General features: G+C 51.3%; 1 protein-coding gene across 6 annotated transcripts; it reads left to right on the top strand.

Moving 5' to 3' along the window:
• The first annotated feature begins 451 nt into the window (after positions 1-451).
• LOC310701531 (uncharacterized protein) lies at positions 452-9,462 on the top strand. Of its 6 annotated transcripts, none has more exons than XM_083492551.1 (2): positions 452-665; positions 7,139-9,462. In XM_083492551.1, the coding sequence occupies exon 2, from the start codon at positions 7,150-7,152 to the stop codon at positions 8,764-8,766; it is 1,617 nt and encodes a 538-aa protein (XP_083348677.1). In that variant the 5' UTR covers positions 452-665; positions 7,139-7,149; the 3' UTR covers positions 8,767-9,462. The 6 variants fall into 6 exon arrangements, with proteins under 6 accessions (XP_083348677.1, XP_083348676.1, XP_083348678.1 ...); XM_083492550.1 differs by having other exon boundaries at positions 7,136-9,462; XM_083492552.1 differs by lacking the exon at positions 452-665 and adding an exon at positions 2,267-2,412 and having other exon boundaries at positions 7,136-9,462.
• Positions 9,463-10,008: the final 546 nt, after the last annotated feature.

The following is a 10,008-nucleotide window of genomic DNA, read 5'->3' as shown; positions in this document are numbered from 1 at the left end:
TCTGGGCAGCTTCCAACAAATATTAAAATACAATGGTCCGTTAAACATTAAAAGCTTCCCTAAGCAGGCAAGCCTAGATATACTATACACTGCACTGCAATGTTGACATGTTTCTTTTATTGCCTTTGAATATTCCCGCCTATCCCCTATCCTCTCCTGCCGAGCCCTTTTGAGAGCCGCTGCTCTAACCACTGCACCACGCTGTCCCTCGTGACCCATCCCTAAGCTGCATATATTCTCCAAGAATCCTTCCCAGTCAAAACACGAAGGCTGTGAGGTTTTGTGTCTTTTTTTGTTTGTGTGTGTGTGTGTTTTTTGCCGGGAAGAGTGATTTTATTCCTTCCTTCTCTCCTTCCTTCCCTCCAGAGCTCTTGCTCCGCTGCCACCAGAGGGCTCTGGCCAATTTAAAAGGCTCGGCAGCCTGGTCTCTCTCTCTCTCCCTCTTCTCTTTGTGTGTCCTTTTTTTCGCTTTTACGCGCAGCCTTTCTCGGGATGAGTTTCCTGTATCAGGCGCTGCGCTGCATCCGGATCAGCGGGAGCGAGCCTCGCACCGGGAACTCGATCAGCCGCCACCGCCACCGCCGTTGCTCGGACGAAGCGACGCCCGATCCCTTCCCCTGCCTTTTTCCTCTCCCCCCCCCCCCAACCCCCTTCGCCGGACCGAGGTGGGAACTCCCTCCGGCCAAAGCGCGGCTCCAGAGGGCTCCGCCCAGGCTCTCTTCTGCAGCCGTTCAGCCCAAAACGCCCCCATCCGCCCCCTATCCTCCTGCGCCCCGGGAGGAGGGATGGAGAAATGAGGGAGATGGCCATTTGTCCGACACCCCCGGGGTGGAGGAAAGGAATAGGGCGGTGAGTGTGGGGTGCGGTTCCCAAGGGAGGTGCAATTCACTAGAGAAGCGGGGAAGGAGCCACGTCGTCCAGGATCCCAAGAGAGGAGCCGCGTTTTTGGAGGAAAAAAATCCCCCTCCCTCCGCTTCTCTGGCTTGCTTAATCGTGCTGTTTTCAAAGTCTGCCTGTGTTTCTGGCTGGGGAAAAGGGGCTGGGTCTCTTATCCGAAGGATAATATACTGGATGGAACGGGGATAAGGACCCTCGTGTTAGGCTACTGCAGCTTCCGACCTCCCTGGCGATTAGGGCTGACAGTGGGGGGTTGGCATTCCACAACATCTGGAGGGCCAGAGGTTCCCCCATCACTTCTTCTGTGAAAAGGGACTGTTTAGGAGACATGCCCCTCTGGGGAGTCTGGATGAGCGAGGGACCCCCCTTTCCCCCTCCCCTTGCAAAGCATTCCCCCCCCCTAGGGTGGGATTTCACATGCTTTGGGGTGCGAAGGTTGCGTATGATCTGCATTGTTAATTTATTTAGGGCGTTTGGATCCCCGCTCCTCAGCCCAAAAGGCTCCCCCAATAGCTTGTGTGCAGTCCGCAAGGCAAAGCCCCTTCCTGCAGTCTTGCAGTTGAAAAGTCAGGGCACAAAAGGAAAAGGGGACCTGGAGGGAAGAGGAAAGATGCAAACTCCAACAGGCCCCTGTTCTTCAAATTAAACATTGCTTTTTCCACCTCCGCCATCAGAGGCAGCATGCAAGTTTTTCCTGGGTGGGACGCACAGAGTTGGGTGAGGTGACACCCCAGAAGGGGTGGCAGACCGAGTCCTCAAGTGGGTCTAAGGCAGGCTTCCTCAAACTCGGCCCTCCAGAATTTTTGGGACTACAACTCCCATGATCCCTAGCTAGCCGGCCCGGTGGTCAGGGATGATGGGAATTGTAGTCTCAAAACATCAGGAGTTTGAGGAAGCCTGGTCTAAGGCATGCGTACATTGAAAGCGCATTTCCTCCCCCAAGAATCCCGAGAACTGCAGTTCACCCCTTGCAGAACTACAGTTCCCAGGCTTCTTTCCTGGAGTTAGTTTAAATAGTTGGGTGTCAGCATCCTCACTCTTGAAGGCAGGAGGCCTGAGCGTTAATTCAGCCAAGCAAGGAGGTGTGTTGCACAGTCTTCATTTTTAAAATATTTGCCTTGGCTTTCGGGTTTCTGTGGGGAGGCTTAGGGGCCCGAAAGAGGGAGACGCAACAGGCCGTGCACATTTTCAAATGTGTGCAATAATCATGAGGCCTAGAGATTGTTTAAAATCCAGGGCAGGCTGTTCTACGAAATGCAACTCTTGATTCTGTCTGTTGTTTGCACAAAGAACCTTAGTAGACCAAAGTCCTACCTGCATTGCGGGGGACGACGACCCAGGAGAGTATTAATGGGGTGGGTGTTGGCGTGGGTGGGGTAACTTGAGCAGTCCCTCCAGGCTAGATGATTCCCGCCTCGAAAGCCCTCGCAGTTGCATAAAGCCAAGCTAATTACGTCAGAAAAGTTAATTGGCAGGCTGAAACAGGCTCCCTGATCAACACCTGCTTAATCAAAGGTTATTTTTCAATGCAGAATTGGGTATTTGTGCTTTGGTGTGAATTGGGGTTGGTGTGAGATGCAGAGCACCTGCAAGACCAGGAACTTTGCTTCCCCCCCACCCAAAAAAAGGGGATACGATTGACGGTTTGTGTGCATGTTTTTCCTGTTGCTTTCCTTTTTACTTGCGCAATTGTGTTGGTAGGTTAGGATCACAAGCTTGTGAGTTCTGCTTTTGCCTTCTGCATTTCCATTTATTCTGGGTATCGGTGCCGCGATAAAGCATTGCTTGCTTAAACAGCCTGCCCCGCGTGGTCACCTGGGAGTGCGCTAGCTAGGTAAAGGTGTGGCTTTCTTTTAAATTGTTGTTATTTTGCAAAATTGATAGACCGATTGATCGTAATGAAACCTCACAAAGCGGTTTACAAAAAGAATAAGATTCGCAATGTGGATTTTGCTTTGTGGGTGTATCCGTCCCATGACTTACCTTTTGCCTGTGGCGTCCAAAAGTAAAACCCCTTCCCAGTTGTGAGACTGAGATGCATCGGCGGGAGAAAATACATTTGCAAATGACCCACACGGTCCAAGAATTGTGCTGCAGTAATACAGGAGCTCACCTTGCAGCGAGTCAGACCATTGGGAGGGGGTGTATTATTGCGTTACAGTGGTGCCCCGCAAGACAAATGCCTCGCAAGACGGAAAACTCGCTAGACGAAAGAGTTTTCTGTTTTGGAGGTGCTTCGCAAAATGAATCTCCTATGGGCTTGCTTCGCAAGACGACAATGTCTTGCGAGTTCCTGCTGGTTTTTTACCCTTTCCCCCCCTTTTTCTAAGCTGCTAAGCCGCTTATCAGCTGATCCGATCAGCAGATAAGCCGCTAAAAGCCTCTAAAAGCCGCTAATAGCGCTAATCCGCTAATCCGTCAATGGGCTTGCTTCGCAAGACGAAAAAAACCGCTAGACGAAGAGAATCACAGAACGGATTCTTTTCGTCTTGCGAGGCACCACTGTATTGTTTTTATTTTTATTTTATATATTGTGATCTCTTTTGCGAATTGCCCCGAGACCTCCGGGTATAGGGTAGTATATAAATTCAATCAAAATCAATCAATTAATAATATCACCTACACTGACTCGCAGTAGCTCTCCAGGATTTGAGACAGGGGTTTCTTGGTGCAGCAAAAGTAAGGTAAAGGTAAAGGGACCCCTGACCATTAGGTCCAGTCGCAGATGACTCTGGGGTTGCAGCGCTCATCTCGCTTTACTGGCCGAGGGAGCCGGCATACAGCTTCCGGGTCATGTGGCCAGCATGACTAAGCCGCTTCTGGTGAACCAGAGCAGCGCACGAAAACACCGTTTACCTTCCCACCAGAGCGGTACCTATTTATCTACTTGCACTTTGACGTGCTTTCGAACTGCTAGGTGGGCAGGAGCAGGGACCGAGCAGCGGGAGCTCACCCGTCACAGGGATTCAAACCGCCGACCTTCTGATCGGCAAGCCCTAGGCTCTGTGGTTTAACCTGAGTAGCAAACTCCAAAAGAGGCACCCTGTTTTTCATCCTATTCTCCATAATGCAGGTTGGCTGTCAACAGGAGAGCCCTGCAGGATCAAGACCAAGGGTTCGTTTTGCCCAGTGTACCATTTCAAACATTTCCCCGCAATATGACTCTGCTAGCTTCATTTGAAGCCTCTTCTTAAGGCTTTCCTTTCTTTTCACGCTGCTGATGCATGCCAGCTGATATCTCCATTGCGCTGCTCCCCACAATATCAGGGTTTCCTTTCATGGAACTTTTAGAACTCACACTCTGCCTGTTGCACGACCAAATCTGCATCTACACAAACCGGGGTTGATCTTGTGACTCTTCCTTGCATGCAAAAAGCCCAGGTTCAATCTAGGTAGGTTTGGGAGTCTGCCTGGCCTGAGTCCTTGGGCAGCTGCTGCCAGCCAGTGTAGGCAGCGCTAGCTAGATGGAGCAATGGGCTGACTCTGTACAGGACAGCTTCTTATGTTCCGTCTTTGCTTACAGTGGGCTCTGTACACTGCAGAGTTCCATTCCAAAGACACCCCAGCCACCTGCCCTCTTCATCAGGCAAATTACGCCCTGACAGCGAGTGCCACAGGGGTATCTTCCTACCCCAATCTGAAAGTCAGCCTACATTTGCATATTTAAATGTAAATTAGCACGTGTGTGTTTTATGCCACTTTGTGTTAGAGGCTCAAAGTCTTCGAAATACCTATATTCCCTCGCTGTGAGAAGCCACGTTACAGGGAACCAGGCAGAGGGCCTTCTCGGTAGTGGCACCCGCCCTGTGGAACGCCCTCCCACCAGATGTCAAAGAGAAAAACAACTACCAGACTTTTAGAAGACACCTGAAGGCAGCCCTGTTTAGGGAAGCTTTTAATGTTTAATAGACTATTGTATTTTAATATTCTGTTGGAAGCCACCCAGAGTGGCTGGGGAAACCCAGCCAGATGGGCGGGGTATAAATAATAAATTATTATTATTATTATTATTATTATTATTATTATTATTATTATTATTATTATTATTTTATTTTAGATGTTTTCTCATGGGCCAGACATTGGGGGAGATCACAGATGTTGAGACTTTATCGCTCATCTTGCTGGCCTCTCAACATGCATGCGCCCTCTATAATCTGATGCCACATGATGACAGCAAGGAAGGTGTTGGACTCCAAATCCCATCATCCCCAGTCGGCATAGCCAACGGTTGGGAATGATGGGAGTTGTAGTCCGGCAACATCCATTGCAGGGGTGGCTGATATGGTTTCCCCCAGATGTTTCTCCCATCATCCCTGGCCATTGGCTGTTCCTCTCTTTTTTTGAAATCATTTTTATTTGATTTTACAAATACAAGGTTCTAAAAATCCAAATACAGTGGTACCTTGGGTTGAGAACTTAATTTGTTGTGGAGGTCCGTTCTTAACCTGAAACTGTTCTTAACCTGAAGCACCACTTTAGCTAATGGCGCCTCTTGCTGCCGCTGCACCGCTGCTGCACGATTTCTGTTCTCATCCTGAAGCAAAGTTCTTAACCTGAGGTACTATTTCTGGGTTAGCGGGGTCTGTAACCTGAAGCGCATGTAACCTGAAGCATATGTAACCCGAGGTACCACTGTATAAATCTATGTACAGAGATCCCTCCAAATCTTGCGACTTCCCCCCGCTCCCTCCATGGGGTCCCATTTTGAACATTTACAACTGCATATTATTCCATAGTCTAACTTTTATATCAATCCGTATTGTCTAGGGTATTTGTTAGAGTAGAAGTGAAATCAAAATCCTGCCAATAATAATAATAATAATAATAATAATAATAATAATAATAATAATAATAATTTATTATACATATCCTGCCCATCTGGCTGGGTTTCCCAGCCACTCTGGGCGGCTTCCAATAAAATATTGAAATACAATAGTCCTTCAGATATTAAAAGCTTCCCTAAACAGGGCTGCCGTCAGGTGTCTTCTAAAAGTCTGGTAGTTGTTTTTTCCTTTGACATCTGATGGGAGGGCGTTCCACAGGGTGGGCGCCACCACCGAGAAGGCCCTCTGCCTGGTTCCCTGTAACTTGGCTTCTCGCAGTGAAGGAACCACCAGAAGGCCCTCGGAGCTGGACCTCAGTGTCCGGGGAGAACGATGTGGGTAGAGACGCTCCTTCAGGTATGTTTCCATCTGCTTACAGTGGTCTCCTAAATAACTTTAATTTTTCCCCCATTCTTTTATAAAGTTTTTGTCCTCTTGGTTTCTGAGTTTTCCGGTCAGTTTGGCCATTTCGGCATAGTCCATCAGCTTAGTTTGCCATTCCTCTCTGGTAGGGACCTTGTCTTCCTTCCATCTCTGGGCTAGTAACATCCGGGCGACTGTTATTCCATACAAAAAAAATCTTTTTGACCATTGACTATTCTAGCTGTGGCTGAAAGTCTTAACATCTAGAGAGAACCATGTACAGTGGTGCCTTTCAAGACGAAATTAATCCGTTCCGCGAGTCTTCGTCTTGCGGTTTTTTCGTCTTGTGAAGCACGGCTTTAGCGGCTTAGCAGCTATTAGCAGCTTAGCGGCTATTAACGGCTTAGCGGCTATTAACGGCTTAGCGGCTTTAAGAAAAAGGAAACAAACTCGCAAGAACTCGCAAGACGTTTTGTCTTGCAAAGCAAGCCCATAGGGAAATTCGTCTTGCGGAACGACTCAAAAAACGGAAAACTCTTTCGTCTTGCGCGTTTTTCGTCTTGCGAGGTACCACTGTATGGTCCCTGATCTCTACGATGGCACGTTGGTTAAAGCGTTTGAGCCATGAACATCCATCGCCATGAGCCAGGAATGGTGAGTGTGTGGCAGCCCAGATGTTGTTGGCCTCCGCAACTCCCATTAGCCCTTGGCCAGCATGGCTAATGGTTGGGGATGCCGGGAGCTGCAGTCTAGTAACATCTGGAAGCTACAGGACCACATCTGGAGGTTCCTCTGCCACGCAGCAATGGGTTGTCTTTCAGCAAAACAGCACCGATTATCCTGAGCAATCTAAAACAGTGTTTCCCAAAGTTGGGTCTCGGGCTGTTTTTCGAACTACCGTTTCCATCATCCCTGACCACTGGTCTTGCTAGCTAGGGGCGATGGGAATTGTAGTCCAAAAACAGCTGGAGACTCAAGTTTGGGAAGCACTGATTTCAGGAAGTATAGTTGTGAATATGACTTGACTTCTGGACTCTCCTTGTTTATCCCAGCAGGTGATGGAACAATGAAGGACCCAAAAGGAAAGACTCCTCAGGAGGAGGAGGAAGAAGAGGAGGAGGAAGAGGAGGAGGACTTTGGGCCCCAAGTCGAACTGCACTTCACCATCTTGGAAGAATCCGAAGGCGGCATTTCTCAGGGGAAGCTCTGGCACTGCGAGATCGATGCTGAGCTGCAGCCCGCTGACTCCTGCCAGCCGGAGCTCGACGATGACTCTGTTTACTCTGACCAGTCGCGTTCCCCATCCCCAGAACTCCAGGAGGTCCTCCCACACCCTGACCGGGGAGCCAGAGAGAGGCGGGCAGAGGCTTACTCTCCGCAAGGCCCCGGGCAGCAGGTGGAGCTTCATTTCACGATCCTTGAGGAGTCGGAAGGGGGCATCTCTGAGGGGAAGCTCTGCGCGAGCGAGGTCAGGCCGGACGAGCCCCTGCAGGCCGGCTACCCCGAGCGCCCATGGGACGGGCCCGTTCCCTGGAGCAGGAAGCTCAGCCCGCCGTCGGAGGCAGCGAAGCCTTTGTTCCTCCCGGCTGAAGGCCAGCCGGAAGGAGAAACCAAAGGCGAGGCCCCTGCGCAGGAGGCCTCCAACCAGCAGGTGGAGCTGCACTTCAGCATCTTCGACGACCCCGAGGAAGCCAGCCTCTCCCAGGGCGCTGAGGATTACCCGATGTGGGAGAGCCCGTTCAAGCCGGCCATGTACCCGGGGAACTACCCCAAGGAGGACTGGGATATGTCCATCGACAGCCTGGGGGAGGCCTTTGAGGCGTCCTTCCAGCAGCAGTTCTACCCCGGGGGGCGGGCTTACCCGTGCACCGAGTGCGGGCGGGTGTTCAACCGGAAGTCGACGCTGACGCGCCACTGGCGGACCCACACGGGGGAGAAGCCCTACTCATGCCTCGACTGTGGGCGCAGCTTCAGCCTCAACCTGAACCTCCTCACCCACCAGATGACCCACACGGGGGAGAAGCCCTACAAGTGCCCGGACTGCGGGCAGAGCTTCACCCGCAGTACCAGCGTCACCCGTCACCAGCGGAGCCACCGGGAGGAGGACGGCCCCTACAAGGGCGACCTGTGGGAGGAGGCTTTCCCCTACATGTTCCCGGGCCCCTTCCCCTACCCCATGCCCCCCATGGTGGAGGAGCGGCCCTACCTGTGCCCCGACTGCGGCGAGGCCTTCGCGCACAGCGGCAGCCTCAACCGCCACCTGCGCATGCACCGGGGCGAGCGGCCGTACCGGTGCGTCATGTGCGGCGAGGGCTTCTGCTCCATGTCGAAGCTCTGCCGCCACGAGAGGATCCACATGGTGGAGAAGCCCTACCACTGCGAGATCTGCGGGAAGAGCTTCGCCGTCAAGTCCACGCTGACCCGGCACCAGATGCTGCACCAGGCCGAGAGGCCCTACATGTGCCCCCACTGCGACAAGGGCTACGTCCAGCGGAGCCACCTGGCCAGGCACCACCACAAGGCGCACCCCGGGGTGCCCTTCAACCCCGTCAAAGCGAACAGTATGCCCGCCACCATCTTGGATTCTGACAACCTCGTCACCTATTTCTGGGGCGACGAGGAAACGGACGGTCCAGCCGAGCCTTTCCCGACTCAGCTGATCTACTCGGGAGCAGACTCCTGAGAGCTAAGCCGCGCCTGAAGCTACGGGTGAATCTTCCATCCACCACCCTTCACCCGGGAGAGAAGCACTTTGGACATGCCAGTCTCTTCCACTCGGTCTTTTTTTTTTTGGGTGCTCAGTCTTTTTCCTGGAGATCCTTTGGATCTTAGGAGCTTGAGGATTCAGCCCCCCCAGAGTTGATTCCCAGCGCGGGGTTTTGTTACGGACTCGGTGCCAAGATTTCTTTCTCGCCTTGCTGCTTTTTTGACTTGGAGTCCGGATGCCAGTGTGGTGCCTATGGAGCCTATGCTCCGACCCACGGTGTCCCCGCCATTGGCGCCGGCATCAAAAGTTCTCCTGCCTGTTGCGGCAGCTGGACCCCATCACTGCAGCGGGCGATGGACAGACTGGGTTCACACGGACCGCTTATTGCGCTGCTTAACGGATCGGAAGCAAAAGCGGCCCCCACGTTGGAGGGGGGAAGGGGGGGCAGCCTGCCCTGTAGCAAAATGTCTAGTGTTAGGGGAGGTGGGCAGCAACTTGGGAGTTCGCCTGAGTTTGTTTTTCATTTGTAGTGGGGGGGGGTATTATTTTTCCTGAAAAGAAAACTATGCCTTGTTTTATCTCCTTAAGTTTCTAGTGAGAACGCTTGAATAAATTAGTAAAATATGGAAATGGAGAGAACAAAAAACAAACCCCAGAGCCAAATTTCATGTGGCAGTGGTTTCCTTGTCTTTTTTTTTTTTTTTTTTGCGAGGGGGCAGGGATGCTGGAGGTTTCGGATACTGCAGAACCAAGGCTTCCCTCAATTTATCCTCAAATGTGCTCCCTTTCTTTTCCACCCCTCCCCCTGCACAGCTGTAGCAGATTTTTAGGACTTCCACCTGCCACTTTGATTCAAAATTGCGCCCAGTCCTTTAGCACACTCTTGCCTTGAGATTTGCCTCCTCCATAGGCAGAGTGGAAGACTCCTAGGGATCACAGGATCAGAGCCTTAATGCCCGTGTTGACATTTCAAAAGGTGGGTACCATTTTTGAGGATGCAGACTGGGAGAAAGAGAGAGAGAGTGGGGTCATCATCAATTAAATAAGGTGTAGGAAAGGAAGAGTAATATTTTCTGTTTTTAAATCTAGAACATTTCCTTTTTTTCTGCACAGTACCAAAGCCAAAATTGGTGGCTGAATTCTATCAGTATTGTGGGGAAGTGCAGGTGCAAAAGTCCTAGCAAAATCATTAGCATGGTTATATCTATATCACACTAG

This window comes from Podarcis liolepis (assembly GCF_965112155.1).
Source record: "Podarcis liolepis genome assembly, chromosome: 2".
In the NCBI taxonomy this organism is placed as follows: Eukaryota; Metazoa; Chordata; class Lepidosauria; order Squamata; family Lacertidae; genus Podarcis; species Podarcis liolepis.
Note: the sequence above shows the minus strand (reverse complement) of the source record. Positions and strands in the feature narration are given on the sequence as shown.

Coding starts and splice junctions, on each gene's coding strand:
- LOC310701531 (XM_083492551.1), top strand. CDS start 7,150: ATGAAGGACCCAAAAGGAAAGACTCCTCAGGAGGAGGAGGAAGAAGAG.